The 22,463-nt window shown below is 45.3% G+C and overlaps 1 protein-coding gene across 1 annotated transcript in view; it reads right to left on the reverse strand.

The window, feature by feature from the left end:
* capn3a (calpain 3a, (p94)) overlaps nt 1-22,463 on the reverse strand; it is an 80,533-nt gene that overhangs the window by 24,470 nt on the left and 33,600 nt on the right. Inside the window, exons 9-14 of the mRNA XM_029712632.1 lie at nt 18,384-18,544; nt 17,399-17,568; nt 16,681-16,692; nt 16,248-16,456; nt 12,636-12,672; nt 11,165-11,242 (exon numbers count right to left, since the gene is read on the reverse strand). Of these exons, the coding sequence (XP_029568492.1) occupies nt 11,165-11,242; nt 12,636-12,672; nt 16,248-16,456; nt 16,681-16,692; nt 17,399-17,568; nt 18,384-18,544 (667 nt within the window). The remainder of the gene's footprint in view (nt 1-11,164; nt 11,243-12,635; nt 12,673-16,247; nt 16,457-16,680; nt 16,693-17,398; nt 17,569-18,383; nt 18,545-22,463) is intronic.

Consider the following 22,463-nt stretch of genomic DNA (forward strand, 5'->3'; position numbering starts at 1 on the left):
TCAGTTTGTCTCTGTGAATGGTTTGTCCTCTGACAAATCAATTGTAAATTTCGGTGTTCCTCAAGGTTCCGTTTTAGGACCACTATTGTTTTCACTATATATTTTACCTCTTGGGGATGTCATTCGAAAACATAATGTTAAATTTCACTGCTATGCGGATGACATTTCAATGAAACATGGTGAAGCTCCAAAATTGCCCTCGCTAGAAGCCTGTGTTTCAGACATAAGGAAGTGGATGGCTGCAAACTTTCTACTTTTAAACTCGGACAAAACAGAGATGCTTGTTCTAGGTCCCAAGAAACAAAGAGATCTTCTGTTCGATCTGACAATTAATCTGGATGGTTGTACAGTCGTCTCAAATAAAACTGTGAAGGACCTCGGTGTTACTCTGGACCCTGATCTCTCTTTTGAAGAACATATCAAGACTGTTTCAAGGACAGCTTTTTTCCATCTACGTAACATTGCAAAAATCAGAAACTTTCTGTCCAAAAATGACGCAGAAAAATTAATCCATGCTTTTGTTACTTCTAGGCTCGACTACTGCAATGCTCTACTTTCCGGCTACCCGGATAAAGCACTAAACAAACTTCAGTTAGTGCTAAATACGGCTGCTAGAATCCTGACTAGAACCAAAAAATTTGATCATATTACTCCAGTGCTAGCCTCCCTACACTGGCTTCCTGTTAAGGCAAGGGCTGATTTCAAGGTTTTACTGCTAACCTACAAAGCATTACATGGGCTTGCTCCTACCTATCTTTCCGATTTGGTCCTGCCGTACATACCTACACGTACGCTACGGTCACAAGACGCAGGCCTCCTAATTGTCCCTAGAATTTCTAAGCAAACGGCTGGAGGTAGGGCTTTCTCCTATAGAGCTCCATTTTTATGGAATAGTCTGCCTACCCATGTGAGAGACGCAGACTCAGTCTCAACCTTTAAGTCTTTACTGAAGACTTATCTCTTCAGTAGGTCCTATGATTAAGTGTAGTCTGGCCCAGGAGTGTGAAGGTGAACGGAAAGGCTGGAGCAACGAACCGCCCTTGCTGTCTCTGCCTTGCGGGTTCCCCTCTTTCCACTGGGATTCTCTGCCTCTAACCCTATTACAGGGGCTGAGTCACTGACTTACTGGTGTTCTTCCATGCCGTCCATGGTAGGGGTGCGTCACTTGAGTGGGTTGAGTCACTGACGTGGTCTTCCTGTCTGGGTTGGCGCCCCCCCCTTGGGTTGTGCCATGGCGGAGATTTTGTGGGCTATACTCGGCCTTGTCTTCGGACGGTAAGTTGGTGGTTGTAGACATCCCTCTAGTGGTGTGGGGGCTGTGCTTTGGCAAAGTGGGTGGGGTTATATCCTGCCTGTTTGGCCCTGTCCGGGGGTATCATCGGATGGGGCCACAGTGTCTTCTGATCCCTCCTGTCTCAGCCTTCAGTATTTATGCTGCAGTAGTTTATGTGCCGGGGGGCTAGGGTCAGTCTGTTTCATCTGGAGTATTCTCTTGTCTTATCCGGTGTCCTGTGTGAATTTAAATATGCTCTCTCTAATTCTCTCTTTCTCTCTTTCTTTCTTTCTCTCGGAGGACCTGAGCCCTAGGACCATGCCTCGGGACTACCTGGCATGATGACTCCTTGCTGTCCCCAGTCCACCTGGCCATGCTGCTGCTCCAGTTTCAACTGTTCTGCCTGCGGCTACGGAACCCTGACCTGTTCACCGGACGTGCTTGTTGCACCCTCGACAACTACAATGATTATTATTATTTGACCATGCTGGTCATTTATGAACATTTGAACATCTTGACCATGTTCTGTTATAATATCCACCCGGCACAGCCAGAAGAGGACTGGCCACCCCTCATAGCCTGGTTCCTCTCTAGGTTTCTTCCTAGGTTTTTGGCCTTTCTAGGGAGTTTTTCCTAGGGAGTTTTTCCTAGCCACCGTGCTTCTTTCACGTGCATTGCTTGCTGTTTGGGGTTTTAGGCTGGGTTTCTGTACAGCACTTTGAGATTTCATCTGATATACGAAGGGCTATATAAATACATTTGATTTGATTTGATTTGATTTTGACAACAGGACAGTTATACAGGAGGTCTGACAACAACAGTAACAGGACAGTTATACAGGAGGTCTGACAACAACAGGACATATATACAGGAGGTCTGACAACAGGACAGTTATACAGGAGGTCTGACAACAACAGTAACAGGACAGATATACAGGAGGTCTGACAACAACAGGACAGATATACAGGAGGTCTGACAACAGGACAGTTATACAGGAGGTCTGACAACAACAGTAACAGGACAGTTATACAGGAGGTCTGACAACAGGACAGATATACAGGAGGTCTGACAACAACAGGACAGTTATACAGGAGGTCTGATACAACAGGACAGATATACAGGAGGTCTGACAACAGGACAGTTATACAGGAGGTCTGACAACAACAGGACAGTTATACAGGAGGTCTGACAACAACAGGACAGTTATACAGGAGGTCTGACAACAAGACAGTTATACAGGAGGTCTGACAACAACAGGACAGTTATACAGGAGGTCTGACAACAACAGGACAGATATACAGGAGGTCTGACAACAACAGGACAGATATACAGGAGGTCTGACAACAACAGGACAGTTATACAGGAGGTCTGACAACAACAGGACAGTTATACAGGAGGTCTGACAACAACAGTAACAGGACAGTTATACAGGAGGTCTGACAACAGGACCGTTATACAGGAGGTCTGATAACAACAGGACAGTTATACAGGAGGTCTGACAACAACAGGACAGTTATACAGGAGGTCTGACAACAACAGTAACAGGACAGTTATACAGGAGGTCTGACAACAAGACCGTTATACAGGAGGTCTGACAACAACAGGACAGTTATACAGGAGGTCTGACAACAACAGGACAGTTATACAGGAGGTCTGATAACAACAGGACAGATATACAGGAGGTCTGACAACAGCACAGTTATACAGGAGGTCTGACAACAACAGGACAGATATATAGGAGGTCTGACAACAGTAACAAAACAGTTATACAGGAGGTGTGACAACAACAGTAACAGGACAGATATACAGGAGGTCTGACAACAACAGGACAGTTATACAGGAGGTCTGACAACAACAGGACAGATATACAGGAGGTCTGACAACAACAGGACAGTTATACAGGAGGTCTGACAACAACAGGACAGGTATACAGGAGGTCTGACAACAACTGGACAGTTATACAGGAGGTCTGATACAACAGGACAGGACAGATATACAGGAGGTCTGACAACAACAACAACAGTAACAGGACAGTTATGCAGGAGGTCTGATAACAACAGGACAGTTATACAGGAGGTCTGACAACAACAGGACAGTTATACAGGAGGTCTGATAACAACAGGACAGATATACAGGAGGTCTGACAACAGGAAAGTTATACAGGAGGTCTGATAACAACAGGACAGATATACAGGAGGTCTGACAACAACAGGACAGGACAGATATACAGGAGGTCTGACAATAACAGGACAGTTATACAGGAGGACGGACAACAACAGGACAGATATACAGGAGGTCTGACAACAACAGGACAGATATACAGGAGGTCTGACAACAACAGGACAGGACAGATATACAGGAGGTCTGACAACAACAGGACAGTTATACAGGAGGTCTGACAACAACAGGACAGATATACAGGAGGTCTGACAACAACAGGACAGATATACAGGAGGTCTGACAACAACAGGACAGGACAGATATACAGGAGGTCTGACAACAACAGGACAGTTATACAGGTGGTCTGACAACAACAGTAACAGGACAGTTATACAGGAGGTCTGACAACAGGACAGATATACAGGAGGTCTGACAACAACAGGACAGTTATACAGGAGGTCTGACAACAACAGGACAGTTATACAGGAGGTCTGATAACAACAGGACAGATATACAGGAGGTCTGACAACAGGACAGTTATACAGGAGGTCTGACAACAACAGGACAGATATACAGGAGGTCTGACAACAGTAATAAAACAGTTATACAGGAGGTCTGACAACAACAGTAACAGGACAGATATACAGGAGGTCTGACAACAACAGGACAGATATACAGGAGGTCTGATAACAACAGTAACAAGACAGTTATACAGGAGGTCTGACAACAACAGGACAGATATATAGGAGGTCTGACAACAACAGGACAGTTATACAGGAGGTCTGACAACAACAGGACAGATATACAGGAGGTCTGACAACAACAGTAACAGGACAGTTATACAGGAGGTCTGATAACAACAGGACAGTTATACAGGAGGTCTGATAACAACAGGACAGATATACAGGAGGTCTGATAACAACAGGACAGATATACAGGAGGTCTGACAACAACAGTAACAGGACAGTTATGCAGGAGGTCTGATACCAACAGGACAGTTATACAGGAGGTCTGACAACAACAGGACAGATATACAGGAGGTCTGACAACAACAGTAACAGGACAGTTATACAGGAGGTCTGATAACAACAGGACAGTTATACAGGAGGTCTGATAACAACAGGACAGATATACAGGAGGTGTGATAACAACAGGGCAGGACAGTTATACAGGAGGTCTGATAACAACAGGACAGTTATACAGGAGGTCTGACAACAGGACAGTTATACAGGAGGTCTGACAACAACAGTAACAGGACAGTTATACAGGAGGTCTGACAACAAGACCGTTATACAGGAGGTCTGACAACAACAGGACAGTTATACAGGAGGTCTGACAACAACAGGACAGTTATACAGGAGGTCTGATAACAACAGGACAGATATACAGGAGGTCTGACAACAACAGGACAGATATACAGGAGGTCTGACAACAGTAACAAAACAGTTATACAGGAGGTCTGACAACAACAGTAACAGGACAGATATACAGGAGGTCTGATAACAACAGTAACATGACAGTTATACAGGAGGTCTGACAACAACAGGACAGATATACAGGAGGTCTGACAACAACAGGACAGTTATACAGGAGGTTTGACAACAACAGGACAGGTATACAGGAGGTCTGACAACAACAGGACAGTTATACAGGAGGTCTGATACAACAGGACAGGACAGATATACAGGAGGTCTGACAACAACAGGACAGTTATACAGGAGGTCTGATAACAACAGGACAGTTATACAGGAGGTCTGACAACAGGACAGGACAGATATACAGGAGGTCTGACAACAGGACAGATATACAGGAGGTCTGACAACAACAGGACAGTTATGCAGGAGGTCTGACAACAACAGGACAGATATACAGGAGTTCTGACAACAGGACAGTTATACAGGAGGTCTGACAACAACAGGACAGTTATACAGGAGGTCTGACAACAACAGGACAGTTATACAGGAGGTCTGATAACAACAGGACAGATATACAGGAGGTCTGACAACAACAGGACAGGACAGATATACAGGAGGTCTGACAACAACAGGACAGTTATACAGGAGGTCTGACAACAACAGGACAGATATACAGGAGGTCTGACAACAACAGGACAGATATACAGGAGGTCTGACAACAACAGGACAGGACAGATATACAGGAGGTCTGACAACAACAGGACAGTTATACAGGAGGTCTGACAACAACAGGACAGATATACAGGAGGTCTGACAACAACAGGACAGATATACAGGAGGTCTGATACAACAGGACAGATATACAGGAGGTCTGACAACAACAGGACAGATATACAGGAGGTCTGACAACAACAGGACAGGACAGATATACAGGAGGTCTGACAACAACAGGACAGTTATACAGGAGGTCTGACAACAACAGTAACAGGACAGATATACAGGAGGTCTGACAACAGGACCGTTATACAGGAGGTCTGACAACAGGACCGTTATACAGGAGGTCTGATAACAACAGGACAGTTATACAGGAGGTCTGACAACAACAGTAACAGGACAGTTATACAGGAGGTCTGACAACAGGACCGTTATACAGGAGGTCTGACAACAGGACCGTTATACAGGAGGTCTGACAACAGGACCGTTATACAGGAGGTCTGATAACAACAGGACAGTTATACAAGTGGTCTGACAACAACAGTAACAGGACAGTTATACAGGAGGTCTGACAACAGGACCGTTATACAGGAGGTCTGACAACAGGACCGTTATACAGGAGGTCTGATAACAACAGGACAGTTATACAGGAGGTCTGACAACAACAGTAACAGGACAGTTATACAGGAGGTCTGACAACAGGACAGTTATACAGGAGGTTTGACAACAGGACCGTTATAAAGGAGGTCTGATAACAACAGGACAGTTATACAGGAGTTCTGACAACAACAGGACAGTTATACAGGAGGTCTGACAACAACAGTAACAGGACAATTATACAGGAGGTCTGACAACAGGACCGTTATACAGGACGTCTGACAACAACAGGACAGTTATACAGGAGGTCTGACAACAACAGGACAGTTATACAGGAGGTCTGATAACAACAGGACAGATATACAGGAGGTCTGACAACAGGACAGTTATACAGGTGGTCTGACAACAACAGTAACAGGACAGATATACAGGAGGTCTGACAACAACAGGACAGATATACAGGAGGTCTGACAACAACAGTAACAGGACAGTTATACAGGAGGTCTGATAACAACAGTAACAGGACAGTTATACAGGAGGTCTGACAACAACAGGACAGATATACAGGAGGTCTGACAACAACAGGACAGTTATACAGGAGGTCTGACAACAACAGGACAGATATACAGGAGGTCTGACATCAACAGTAACAGGACAGTTATACAGGAGGTCTGATAACAACAGGACAGTTATACAGGAGGTCTGATAACAACAGGACAGATATACAGGAGGTCTGATAACAACAGGACAGGACAGATATACAGGAGGTCTGACAACAACAGTAACAGGACAGTTATGCAGGAGGTCTGACAACAACAGGACAGTTATACAGGAGGTCTGACAACAGGACAGATATACAGGAGGTCTGACAACAACAGGACAGATATACAGGAGGTCTGACAACAACAGTAACAGGACAGTTATACAGGAGGTCTGATAACAACAGGACAGTTATACAGGAGGTCTGATAACAACAGGACAGATATACAGGAGGTCTGATAACAACAGGACAGGACAGATATACAGGAGGTCTGACAACAACAGGACAGGACAGATATACAGGAGGTCTGACAACAACAGGACAGTTATACAGGAGGTCTGACAACAACAGGACAGATATACAGGAGGTCTGACAACAACAGGACAGATATACAGGAGGTCTGACAACAACAGGACAGTTATACAGGAGGTCTGACAACAACAGTAACAGGACAGTTATACAGGAGGTCTGACAACAGGACCGTTATACAGGAGGTCTGATAACAACAGGACAGTTATACAGGAGGTCTGATAACAACAGGACAGTTATACAGGAGGTCTGACAACAACAGTAGCAGGACAGTTATACAGGAGGTCTGACAACAGGACCGTTATACAGGAGGTCTGATAACAACAGGACAGTTATACAGGAGGTCTGACAACAACAGGACAGTTATACAGGAGGTCTGACAACAACAGTAACAGGACAGTTATACAGGAGGTCTGACAACAGGACCGTTATACAGGAGGTCTGACAACAACAGGACAGTTATACAGGAGGTCTGACAACAACAGGACAGTTATACAGGAGGTCTGATAACAACAGGACAGATATACAGGAGGTCTGACAACAGGACAGTTATACAGGAGGTCTGACAACAACAGGACAGATATAAAGGAGGTCTGACAACAGTAACAAAACAGTTATACAGGAGGTCTGACAACAACATTAGCAGGACAGTTATACAGGTTGTCTGACAACAAGAGGACAGATATACAGGAGGTCTTACAACAACAGGACAGTTATACAGGAGGTCTGACAACAACAGGACAGATATACAGGAGGTCTGACAACAACAGTAACAGGACAGTTATACAGGAGGTCTGATAACAACAGGACAGTTATACAGGAGGTCTGACAACAGGACAGATATACAGGAGGTCTGACAACAACAGGACAGATATACAGGAGGTCTGACAACAACAGTAACAGGACAGTTATACAGGAGGTCTGATAACAACAGGACAGATATACAGGAGGTCTGATAACAACAGGACAGGACAGATATACAGGAGGTCTGACAACAACCGGACAGTTATACAGGAGATCTGACAACAGGACAGTTATACAGGAGGTCTGATAACAACAGGACAGTTATACAGGAGGTCTGACAACAGGACAGATACAGCGCATTCGGAAAGTATTCAGACCCCTTGACTTTTTTCACATTTTGTTACGTTACAGCCTTATTTTTTTTTTAATTCTTGGTAATCTACACACAATACCCCATAATGACAAAGCAAAAACAGGTTTTTAGAAATTTTAGCGAATTTATTAAAATATAAAAAACAGATACCTTATTTACATAAGTATTCAGAGCGTTTGCTATCAGACTCTAAATTGAGCTCAGGTGCATCCTGTTTCCATTGATCATCCTTGAGATGTTTCTACAACTTGATTGGAGTCCACCTGTGGTCAATTCAATTGATTGAACATGATTTGGAAAGGCACACACCTGTCTATATAAGGTCCCACAGTTGACAGTGCATGTCAGAGCAAAAACCAAGCCATGAAGTCAAAGGAATTGTCCGTAGAGAATTTTGTTCGAGGCACAGATCTGGGGAAGGGTACCAAAACATTTCTGAAGCATTGAAGGTCCCCAAGAACACAGTGGCCTCCATTTTTTAAATGGAAGAAGTTTGGAACCACCAAGACTCTTCCTAGAGCTGGCCGCCCGGCCAAACTGAGCAATCGGGGGAGAAGGGCCTCTGTCAGGGAGGTGACCACAAACCTGATGGTTACTCTGATAGAGCTCCAAAGTTCCTCTGTGGAGATGGGAGAACCTTCCAGAAGGACCATCTCTGCAGTACTCCACCAATCAGGCCTTTATGGTAGAGCGGCCAGACGGAAGCCACTCCTCAGTAAAAGGCACATGACAGCCCGCTTGGAGTTTGCCAAAAGGCACCTAAAGGACTCTCAGACCATGAAAAACAAGATTCTCTGGTCTGATGAAACCAAGATTGAACTCTTTGGACTCTTTGGCCTGAATGTCAAGCGTCGCGTCTGGAGGAAACCTGGCACCATCCCTACGGTGAAGCATGGTGGTGGCAACATCATGCTGTGGGGATGTTTTACAGCGGCAGGGACTGGGAGACTAGTCAGGATCGAGGCAAAGACGAACGGAGCAAAGTACAGAGAGATCCTTGATGAAAACCTGCTCCGGAGCGCTCAGGACCTCAGACTGGTGTGAAGGTTCACCTTCCGACAGGACAATGGCCCTAATACACAGCCAAGACAATGCAGGAGTGGCTTCAGAACAAGACTCTGAATGTCCTTGAGTGGCCCAGCCAGAGCCTGGACTTGAACCCGATCAAACATCTCTGGAGAGACCTGAAAATAGCTGTGCAGTGATGCTCCCCATCCAACCTGACTGAGCTTGAGAGGATCTACAGAGAAGAATGGGAGAAACTCCCCAAATACAGGTGTGCCAAGCTTGTAGCATCATACCCAAGAAGACTCAAGGCTGTAATCGCTGCCAAAGGTGCTTCAACAAAGTACTGAGTAAAGGTTCTGAATACTTATGTAAATGTGATTTTTCAGTTAATAATTTGAAAAACCTGTTTTTGCTTTGTCATTATGGGGTACTGTGTGTAGATTGATGAGAAGAAAATAAACCATTTCATCCATTTTACGGTGAGGCTGTAACATAACAACATGGGGAAGAGGCCTGAATACTTTCCGAATGCTCTGTATACAGCAGGTCTGATAACAACAGTAACAGGACAGATATACAGGAGGTCTGATAACAACAGGACAGTTATACAGGAGGTCTGATAACAACAGGACAGTTATACAGGAGGTCTGATAACAACAGGACAGATATACAGGAGGTCTGATAACAACAGGACAGTTATACAGGAGGTCTGATAACAACAGGACAGTTATACAGGAGGTCTGATAACAACAGGACAGTTATACAGGAGGTCTGATAACAACAGGACAGATATACAGCAGGTCTGATAACAACAGTAACAGGACAGATATACAGCAGGTCTGATAACAACAGTAACAGGACAGATATACAGGAGGTCTGATAACAACAGGACAGTTATACAGGAGGTCTGATAACAACAGGACAGTTATACAGGAGGTCTGATAACAACAGGACAGATATACAGGAGGTCTGATAACAACAGGACAGTTATACAGGAGGTCTGATAACAACAGGACAGATATACAGGAGGTCTGACAACAACAGTAACAGGACAGATATACAGGAGGTCTGATAACAACAGTAACAGGACAGTTATACAGGAGGTGTAATACAGTAACAGGACAGATATACAGGAGGTCTGATAACAACAGTAACAGGACAGATATACAGGAGGTGTAATACAGTAACATGACAGATATACAGGAGGTCTGATAACAACAGTAACATGACAGATATACAGGAGGTATAATACATTAACATGACAGATAGACAGGAGGTGTAATACAGTAACATGACAGATATACAGTAACATGACAGATATACAGGAGGTGTTATACAGTAACATGACAGATATACAGGAGGTGTTATACAGTAACATGACAGATATACAGTAACATGACAGATATACAGGAGGTGTAATACAGTAACATGACAGATATACAGGAGGTATAATACAGTAACATGACAGATATACAGGAGGTGTAATACAGTAACATGACAGATATACAGGAGGTGTAATACAGTATATAATAATATACTGGCAGGATTCAATCTGATCGTGGGTTTTAGACCATGCAGCTTTTAAAGGGAATGTTCCCGTGTTGTGAAGAGAAATAGAGAAAGGTAAACTCAATCTGAAAATTGCCTTTAAATGTCAAGCGCGGTATAACGTGAATATTGACGCAGATCGGATTGAATCCCGGCACTAAATTGGGAGCACATTGGTTTTGACCACCCACCCACAGCACTATACTCACACTCCCCCAAGCGCTCACTGGCCTCACTGGCCTCACTGGCCTCCCTGTACTCACATCCCCGGCTATCTGCTGAAAGATGCTCCGGAACTGCTGGTCTTCCTCACTCTCCTCCCCTGCATTGGCTGGGGCCGGCTGAGAAGGAGAAGACGACACAGAGGGGAGAGAGAGGGAGGGAGGGAGGGAGGGAGAGATATGGGGAGAGGGAGGGAGGGAGGGAGGGAGAGATATGGGGAGAGGGAGGGAGGGAGGGAGGGAGGGAGGGAGGGAGAAAGAGATATGGGGAGAGGGAGGGGGGGAGAAAGAGATATGGAGAGAGGGAAGGGGAGAGGGAGGGGAGGAGAAAGAGATATGGGGAGAGGGAGGGGGGAGAAAGAGATATGGGGAGAGGGAGGGGGGGAGAAAGAGATATGGAGAGAGGGAGGGGGGAGAAAGAGATACAGGGGGAGGGGGAAGAGAAAGAGTGTCTGAGAGGCAAATACAATCAGCCAATATCACTTCTGAATACTGATGTAAAAATGTTCACACAAAAAATAAATACTGTCCTTTTCATTTAATCTAGGCTTTTCATTTCAGGGCTGACATAAACATCCAAACTACCAAAGATAAGGAGCAGCATCTTATTGTCTCTCACTGATCCAAGACAAGGGCTCACTGCCAGATGGTGAGCCAATAGAGACGGGAGAAGACTGACCGAAACAGGAAGTTGGGCTATGGACTGTGAGACAGATGAATACATGACGTTGACAGAAACAGGAAGTTGGACTGTGAGACAGATGAATACATGATGCTGACAGAAACAGGAAGTTGGACTGTGAGACAGATGAATACATGACGCTGACAGAAACAGGAAGTTGGACTGTGAGACAGATGAATACATGACGCTGACAGAAACAGGAAGTTGGACCGTGAGACAGATGAAAACATGACGCTGACAGAAACAGGAAGTTGGACCGTGAGACAGATGAATACATGACGCTAACAGAAACAGGAAGTTGGACCGTGAGACAGATGAAAACATGACGCTAACAGAAACAGGAAGTTGGACCGTGAGACAGATGAAAACATGACGTTGACAGAAACAGGAAGTTGGACTGTGAGACAGATGAATACATGATGCTGACAGAAACAGGAAGTTGGACTGTGAGACAGATGAATACATGACGTTGACAGAAACAGGAAGTTGGACTGTGAGACAGATGAATACATGACGTTGACAGAAACAGGAAGTTGGACTGTGAGACAGATGAATACATGACGCTGACAGAAACAGGAAGTTGGACTGTGAGACAGATGAATACATGACGCTAACAGAAACAGGAAGTTGGACTGTGAGACAGATGAATACATGACGCTAACAGAAACAGGAAGTTGGACCGTGAGACAGATGAAAACATGACGTTGACAGAAACAGGAAGTTGGACTGTGAGACAGATGAATACATGATGCTGACAGAAACAGGAAGTTGGACCGTGAGACAGATGAAAACATGACGTTGACAGAATAAAGAACCCGAGAACGAACTCACCACTGGATGGTCAGCCTCGATCCTGTTCTCTATCTCCCTGAATAGAAACCAACAAACCGCAGTCACCATTTGTGACACTAGCAGGAATTTAACCATCTCATTGGACCGTAAGCCTCACACATTTCCTGACAAAGAGCCAAACACTCTACGACATCCTAAGTAAACATTTAATCACATTTACAAGTTGTCTATGGGTATTCCTACGTGTCTATATATCTCTGAATATTGTTCCTAACTGTATTTTTGCAACATCAATAATATGGAACGATAACGCTCTCGGAACATTCTAAAGGATTATGGTCTCATATCCAATAGCGTTGAGTTGAATGACAATATTGTACAACACACTCTTACCGCCTTGCACCGCGCTGTGAACAAAATGTCAGTCACATTTAGCACGTGTTATATATATATATATATATATATATTATTTTTTTTATCCGTGTTTTGTTATTTTTCATCTTCTTCTTAAGAACTTGTTTTCTTTTAATAAACTTCTATTTAATAATAATAAACACTATTTAAGACTCCCTGGTCTTATTGACCATATTCTTCTGAAGGTCACTATTTAAGACCAGGGACACTTGTGGGCAGCCTTGTCTCGGCCTCTTAGGTTCAGTCCATGCTTGTTGGTCATGTCTACTCTGTAGGAGCGTTGGGTCCAGACCTGTCTACTCTGTAGGAGCGTTGGGTCCAGACCTGGTCTACTCTATAGGAGAGTTGGGTCCAGACCTGGTCTACTCTGTAGGAGAGTTGGGTCCGGACCTGGTCTACTCTGTAGGAGAGTTGGGTCCAGACCTGGTCTACTCTGTAGGAGAGTTGGGTCCGGACCTGGTCTACTCTGTAGGGACGTTGGGTCCAGACCTGGTTTACTCTATAGGAGAGTTGGGTCCAGACCTGGTCTACTCTGTAGGAGAGTTGGGTCCGGACCTGGTCTACTCTGTAGGAGCGTTGGGTCCAGACCTGGTCTACTCTGTAGGAGAGTTGGGTCCAGACCTGGTCTACTCTATAGGAGAGTTGGGTCCAGACCTGGTCTACTCTGTAGGAGAGTTGGGTCCGGACCTGGTCTACTCTGTAGGAGCGTTGGGTCCAGACCTGGTCTACTCTGTAGGGACGTTGGGTCCAGACCTGTCTACTCTGTAGGAGCGTTGGGTCCAGACCTGGTCTACTCTATAGGAGCGTTGGGTCCAGACCTGGTCTACTCTATAGGAGCGTTGGGTCCAGACCTGTCTACTCTGTAGGAGCGTTGGGTCCAGACCTGGTCTACTCTGTAGGAGCGTTGGGTCAGGACCTATCTACTCTGTAGGAGCGTTGGGTCCAGACCTGTCTACTCTGTAGGAGCGTTGGGTCCAGACCTGGTCTACTCTGTAGGGACGTTGGGTCCAGACCTGGTCTACTCTGTAGGAGCATTGGGTCCAGACCTGGTTTACTCTGTAGGAGCGTTGGGTCCAGACCTGTCCACTCTGTAGGGACGTTGGGTCCAGACCTGGTCTACTCTGTAGGAGCGTTGGGTCCAGACCTGTCCACTCTGTAGGGGCGTTGGGTCCAGACCTTGTCTACTCTGTAGGAGCGTTGGGTCCAGACCTGGTCTACTCTGTAGGAGCGTTGGGTCCAGACCTATCTACTCTGTAGGAGCGTTGGGTCCAGACCTAGTCTACTCTGTAGGAGCGTTGGGTCCAGACCTGTCTACTCTGTAGGAGCGTTGGGTCCAGACCTGGTCTACTCTGTAGGAGCGTTGGATCCAGACCTGGTCTACTCTGTAGGGACGTTGGGTCCAGACCTGGTCTACTCTGTAGGAGCGTTGGGTCCAGACCTGGTCTACTCTGTAGGAGCGTTGGGTCCAGACCTGTCTACTCTGTAGGAGCGTTGGGTCCAGACCTGGTCTACTCTGTAGGAGCGTTGGGTCCAGACCTGGTCTACTCTGTAGGAGCGTTGGGTCCAGACCTGGTCTACTCTGTAGGAGCGTTGGGTCCAGACCTGGTCTACTCTGTAGGAGCGTTGGGTCCAGACCTGGTCTACTCTGTAGGGATGTTGGGTCCAGACCTGGTCTGTCTGGCTGACATGTCTCCAACCAGCTTCTCAACACAGACAAGATATGGAAGACATTACCTACTCAACTCAACTTGAGTATATAACCTAACATCTGACACCTACTCTGTCCATGTTTCTTTAAAACAAATGGATGAAAACAGTGACTCCCACTGAGATTAAATAAAAGGCTTTGTTATGTCAAAACTGTTTCCAGTCACAGACTAAAAAAAACATTTTCAATGGAGATTCTCTTTTGATCTTGCTTCATCTATGTCCAGGAAACAGGCCCAATCATCAAGTTGGTGTGTTGTTCTGTCTGTCTGGGTGTTCTGTCTGTTACATCTTTTCCCAGCATCCTTTAGGTCCCCCCTTTCTTCCATCAGAGCTAGGAGCTCTTGTCGTCTAGGGTGGAAATTGTTTTGGGATGCTTGGAGTCAGAGCAGGATGTTTATTTTAATACTGAAAGAAAAATATTTACCCGAGCATGCCCAAATCTGAAGTCGCTTGTCCTAAAAAAGATTCCATAACAGCTTCAAACTGTGGCTGATTCCTTCCAGCTCTACAAATCAAATCGCAGTTAAAATAGTTTGTCTTTTAGCGGTCTGACCCCACCACTGTAACCCCAGTACCCCCTCTCCCCAAAGGGGGGCGCTCTAACCTGACAATAACCCAACACACACCCACCCACATTGGTTAGCCCATCTTAAACATGAGGCCAGATACTGTGACATAAGGCCAGATACTGTGACATAAGGCCAGATACTGTGACATAGGACCAAATACTGTGGCATAAGGCCAGATACTGTGACATAGGGCCAGATACTGTGACATAGGGCCAGATACTGTGACATAAGGCCAGATACTGTGACATACGGCAAGATACTGTGACATAAGGCCAGATACTGTGACATAAGGCCAGATACTGTGACATAAGGCCAGATACTGTGACATAGGGCCAGATGCTGTGACATAAGGCCAGATACTGTGACATAGGGCCAGATACTGTGACATAAGGCCAGATACTGTGACTTAAGGCCAGATACTGTGACATAAGGCCAGATACTGTGACTTAAGGCCAGATACTGTGACTTAAGGCCAGACACTGTGACATAGGGTGAGATACTATAACTGGAAAACGCCAGAGAAGCTGGCGATTAACAAATACTAATTTCTCATCCCATACTATTACCAAGATAGCATATCTATTGATAGCATATCTCTATATATATATACATAGTTAACCAGTGGCCAAGGAAAACACAAGCCGGGATTCAAACAAACGCAGATAAACGACCTGTGCGCTGCGATTGACTTTTTAAAAAGGTGATTTAATCTTTAAACAACGACATCTGCAGCGTTTACAGCGACGCAAAACGTCTGGGGAAAAAAATTGCCTTTTAAAAAGTCTATCGCACTGCACAGGCCGTTTATCTGCGTTTGTTTAAATCCCGGCCCATACTGTTAATAAATCTCTTAGACCACTTCACTACGGCCTTGCATTGCTTTTCCCCCCAGGGAGACTAGGCATATTCCCCTCTGCGCTCCTCCACTACCACCCCGCTCTCTCTCTCTCTCACTCACTCTGAGGTGTTCCTCTTTTCGGAGAAGACTCTGAGGATGAACTCTCCCTCCTGGTGAGGCTCGTAGGTAGACGGGATGATCACGTACTCCCCAGGGCTTAGACGGAAGCGCTGGGTCACCTCCCTCAGGTTGATGTAGGACTTGCAGCGAGCCTTGGATGAGTTGAACAGGAAGAAGTCCTTCTGCATGTGCTGCTTGTTGCCGTGCATCTGGTCAGAAACAGAAACACACAGACACAGACGGAGGAGGCAGGAGAAGAAAGACTGGGAATGAAAAGTGTCGAAAACAAAGTGTTGAATTAGTTATTGTTGTTATACTATTAATCATACAAACTTTCATAGTAACACATTTATAAATAAATATGGCGTAAAGTGTATTAGAATGATAAAACCTCAACGTGTAAACAAACACATTCCACATCTCCTGTCCTTACCTCCTTCGGCACCTACAGACAGACAGACAGACAGACAGAAGAGTGAGTTGTGTCTGCAGCAGAAACAGGATCAGTAAACTATTGTAAAGTGGTTGTTCCACTGGATATCATAAGGTGAATGCACCAATTTGTAAGTCGCTCTGGATAAGAGCGTCTGCTAAATGACGTAAATGTAAATGTAAACACCGCTCTGCTCAAAACAAAACAGTGTCACAACAGAACGGAGCACGTACACAAACGTATGTGGTCATGCGTTAACCTATTGTGGTACAGGGGAAGTATTTTCACATATTTTCACGGCCGGATAAAAAAAAACGTACACGATTTAATCTGGTTACTACTCCTGCCCAGAAACTAGAATATGCATATAATTAGTAGATTTGCATAGAAAACACTCTAAAGTTTCTAAAACTGTTTGAATGGTGTCTGTGAGTATAACAGAACTCATATGGCAGGCCAAAAACTGAGAAGATTCCATACAGGAAGTGCCCTGTCTGACATATACACAAACGTATGTGGTCATGTGCTAAAGGGGCAATCTGTGATTTATATATCCATTTTTGGACTTTTAAACTAACTATGTGCTTTGTTGTTGTTTGAACTGCAGATTTCCCCTTTAAAGAATAATAAAAGTTATCTTAGATTCTTTAGTAGTGGATTTTTTTGTTTAGTAGTTTTTTTTGTGTGGGGGGGGGGGGGGGTGGCTGACAGGGGACACCTCGTAGATGGCAAATCCGATGGTGAAGAGATTGGCTCCCAACTTCCTGTCTTTCCGTCTGTTCTTCTGCATCAGAGAGACCACGAAGGAACACGCCACCTCATTGTCCTCTGAGTCGTCGTCCTCCTCCAGGAGACAAAGGCGGAACTGAGGGTTGGTCCAGAATGTATCTGCAGGTAGGGAGCGGGTCCAGAACCAAACACACCAAATCACTTAAAAGTCCAATGCTACTGTTTTTTTTTTTATCTTAATAATATAAAATCATTTCTGGATAACAAACCTACTTACTATGATTGTTTTCAATTAAATTGGTCAAAAATAAACAAAAATAGCTACTTAGCAAAGAGCAATTTCTCAAGCAAAACATTTTCTAGGAATGTCTGGGAGTGGTCTGAGTAGGGAGGGGAAAACTGAAAACTAGCTGTTATTGGCAGAGAGGTTTGGAACTCTCTTTGTTATTGGTCTATTTCCTAATTTACAGTCTGGTGACGTCACCAGGCAGGCCAAAACTCCATCCTACCGAAACAGCTGAAATTTCATGCTGACTTTTCAAACAGCTTTTACACACAAAATAAATCACTATTGTAATTTTCACAATTTCACAGTATTATTCTAACTTCAAAGTGTGGAAATATAATTTTTTGAATTTTAATGGGCCTTTGATGGACATTGTCAACTATGTAATGGTGCCCCGTATGAGGACAATCCTTTACACGAGGCAACCAGACCTGAGTTCAAATAACATTTGATTTAGCCTGACCAGAGTGCCAGGTGGACGGGAAGTGCATTTGTAAGACTATTCAATTGTTTCCATTGCATCAGGCAAGCTCAATCAACCACAGCTAAAGGATTTTAAAATAAAACGATTGTTACTGTAATTACTACCCAAGTCTGAATTCAACTAAACTAAAATAATAACAAATTACAGATGAGGTTCCATATAATACAGGGTTTAGAGTTTAGAGGTTAGGGGTTCATCTCCTACCTGGGTAGTTCCTGCAGCCCCCGGCAGAGCAGCCTCTGACCCAACGACCCTCGTTCACAGACACCGTCCACTTGTGGATCTTATCGTCCTCCAGGGCATCAGGGGTCAGGTTGCAGATCTCAATCTTGGTGTAGTTCTTCTTGAAGTCCTCAAAGGACATCCTGGGGAGACAGAGGAAGGGGAGACAGAGGAGAGGGGGAGAGAGAGAGACAGAGGAGAGAAAGAGGGAGAGAGAGGAGAGGGAGACAGAGAGGAGAGGGAGAGGAGAGGGAGCGAGAGGAGAGAAAAAGGAGATGGGAGAGGGAGACAGAGGAGAGAAGGGGAGACAGAGAGGAGAGGGAGAGAAAGGAAAGGGAGAGAGAGGAGAGGGAGAGAGAGAGGAGAGAGAGGAGAGGGAGCGAGAGGAGAGAAAAAGGGAGATGGGAGAGGGAGACAGAGGAGAGAGAGGAGAGAGAGAGGGAGACAGAGAAGAGGGAGACAGAGGAGAGAAAGAGGGAGACAGGGGAGAGGGAAAGAGAGGAGAGGAAGAGAGAGAGGAGATGGAGACAGAGGAGAGGGTTAGGGAGAGGAAGGGGGAGAGGTAGGGAGACAGAGGAGATGGAGAGGGAGAGAGAGAGGAGAGAAAGAGGGAGAGAGAGGAGAGGGAGACAGAGAGGAGAGAGAGAGAAGAGGGAGAGGGAGACAGAGGAGAGGGAGAGAGAGACAGAGGAGAGAAAGAGGGAGAGAGAGGAGAGGGAGAGAGAGAGGAGAGAGAGAGGAAAGGGAGCGAGAGGAGAGAAAAAGGGAGATGGGAGAGGGAGACAGAGGAGAGAGAGGAGAGAGAGAGGGAGACAGAGAAGAGGGAGACAGAGGAGACAAAGAGGGAGACAGGGGAGAGGGAAAGAGAGGAGAGGAAGAGAGAGAGGAGATGGAGACAGAGGAGAGGGTTAGGGAGAGGAAGGGGGAGAGGTAGGGAGACAGAGGAGAGGAAAGGGAGCGAGAGGAGAGAAAAAGGGAGATGGGAGAGGGAGACAGAGGAAAGAGAGGAGAGAGAGAGGGAGACAGAGAAGAGGGAGAGAGAGGAGAGAAAGAGGGAGGAGATGGAGACAGAGGAGAGGGTTAGGGAGAGGAAGGGGGAGAGGTAGGGTAGACAGAGGAGAGGGAGAGGGAGAGCAAGGAGATCTGTATTTGTATTTATGCTGCCAAGGGGTCCAGCAACATTAAGGCAGTTACAGTGCATTCGGAAAGGATTCAGACCCAGTGACTTACAGTTTCACAACCTCGTTACAGCCTTATTCTAAAATGCACACAATACCCCATAATGACAAAGCAAAAACGTTTTATTAGACATTTTTGCAAATGTATAATATATATATATATTACATTTACATAAGTATTCAAACCCTTTACTCAGTACTTTGTTGAAGCACCTTTTTCAGCGATTACAGCCTCAAGTCTTCTTGGGTATGATGCTACAAGCTTGGCACACCTGTATTTGGGGAGTTTCTCCCATTCTTCTCTGCAGATCTTCTCAAGCTTTGTCAGGTTGGATGGGGAGCATCACTGCACAGCTATTTTCAGGTCTCTCCAGAGATGTTTGATCGGGTTCAAGTCCGGGCTCTGGCTGGGCCACTCAAGGACATTCAAAGACTTGTCCTGAAGCCACTCCTGCGTTGTCTTGGCTGTCTGCTTAGGGTCGTTGTCCTGTTGGAAGGTGAACTTTTGCCAAGTCTGAGATCCTGAGCGCTCTGGTGCAAGTTTTCATCAAGGATCTCTCTGTACTTTTCCCTGCTGCTGAAAAACATCCCCACAGCATGATGCTGCCACCACCATGCTTCACCATTGTCAGGCTGGTGGGTGTAGCTGGTATATAAAGTCAGGCGCAGGAAAGCAGAGATGAGTGAAACAACGCACTTTACTCGACAGCACAAAGTAAACAATTTACAAAGTGCAAAAAAAACGGTTGCCACAAAGGGAGATAAACAGGTACAAACCAGCCGGAACATACCGACCTGAACAAAATAACAATCACACACAAAGACATGGGGGGGAAACAGAGGGTTAAATACATGACCAGTAATTGGGAAATGAAAACCAGGTGGGAAAACGAGACAAAACAAATAGAAAATGACAAATGGAATCGGCGATGGCTAGAAGACCGGTGATGTCGACCTCCGAACAAGGAGAGGCATCAACTTCGGCCGAAGTCGTGACAACCGTAGGGATGGTGCCAGGTTTCGTCCAGACGTGACGCTTGGCATTCAGGCCAAAGTGTTCAATCTTGGTTTCATCAGACCAGAGAATTTTGTTTCTCATGGTCTGAGAGTCCTTTAGGTGCCTTTTGGCAAACTCCAAGCGGGCTGTCATGTTTTCATCAAGGATCTCTCTGTACTTTGCTCCGTTCATCTTTCACTCAATCCTGACTAGGATCCCCACAGCATGATGCTGCAACCACCATGCTTCACCGTAGGGATGGTGCCAGGTTTCCTCCAGACATGTCATGTGCCTTTTACTGAGGAGCGGCTTCCATCTGGCCACTCTACCATAAAGGCCTGATTGGTTGAGTGCTGCATAGATGGTTGTCCTTCTGGAAGTTTCTTCCATCTCTACAGAGGAACTCTGGAGCTCTGTCAGAGTGACCATCAGGTTCTTGGTCAACTCACTGACCAAGGCCCTTCTCCCCCGATTACTCAGTTTGGCTGGACGGCCAGCTACAGGAAGAGTCTTGCTGGTTCCAAACTTCTTCCATTTAAAAATGATGGAAGTCACTGTGTTCTTGGGGACCTTCAATGCTGCAGAAATGTTTTGGTACCCTTCCCCAGATCTGTGTCTCGACACAATCCTGCCTCGGATTTCTACGGACAATTCCTTCAACCTCATGGCTTGGTTTTTGCTCTGAAATGCACTGTCAACTGTGGGACCTTATATAGACAGGTGTGTGCCTTTCCAAATCATGTTCAATCAATTGAATGTACCACAGGTGGACTCCAATCAAGTTGTAGAAACATCTCAAGGATGATCGATGGAAACAGGATGCACCTGAGCTCAATTTCGAGTCTCATAGCAAAGGGTCTGAATATTTATGTATTTATAAATACAAGTAGTGATGAAGTCAATCTCTCCTCCACTTTGAGCCAGGAGAGATTGACATGCATATTATTAATGCTAGCTCTCTGTGTACATTCAAGGGCCAACCGTGCTGCCCTGTCCTGAGCCAATTGCAATTTTCCTAAGTCCCTCTTTGTGGCACCTGACCGCACGACTGAACAGTAGTCCAGGTGTGACAAAACTAGGGCCTGTAGGACCTGCCTTGTTGATAGTGTTGTTAAGAAGGTAGAAACTAGGGCCTGTAGGACCTGCCTTGTTGATAGTGTTGTTAAGAAGGTAGAAACTAGGGTCTGTAGGACCTGCCTTGTTGATAGTGTTGTTAAGAAGGTAGTGTTGAAGGCAGAGCAGCGCTTTATTATGGACAGACTTCTCCCCATCTTAGCTACTGTCGAATCAATATGTTTTGAACATGACAGTTTACAATCCAGGGTTACTCCAAGCAGTTTAGTCACCTCAACTTGCTCAATTTCCACATTATTTATTACAAGATTTAGTTGAGGTTTAGGGTTTAGTGAATGATTTGTAACAAATACAATGCTTTTAGTTTTTGAAATATTTAGGACTAACATATTCCATACTGAAACTAACTGCAGCTCTTTGTTAAGTGTTGCAGTCATTTCAGTCATTGTAGTAGCTGACATGTATAGTGTTGAGTCATCCACATACATAGACACACTGGCTTTACTAGTTAGTAAAGATTGAAAAAAGTAATGGGCCTAGACAGCTGCCCTGGGGAATTCCTGAAAAAGTAAGGGTCTAGACAGCTGCCCTGGGGAATTCCTGAAAAAGTAAGGGTCTAGACAGCTGCCCTGGGGAATTCCTGATTCTACCTGGATTATGTTGGAGAGTTCTGTCCTTGAGCTGTTCTTGTCTATTGATGTTCTGTATTATGTCATTCTGTATTATGTTTCATGTTCTGTGTGGAACCCAGGAAGAGGAGCTGCTGCTTTTGCAACAGCTAATTGGGATCCTAATAAAATACCAAATACCATT

Source organism: Salmo trutta, chromosome 25 (assembly GCF_901001165.1).
Source record: "Salmo trutta chromosome 25, fSalTru1.1, whole genome shotgun sequence".
In the NCBI taxonomy this organism is placed as follows: domain Eukaryota; kingdom Metazoa; phylum Chordata; class Actinopteri; order Salmoniformes; family Salmonidae; genus Salmo; species Salmo trutta.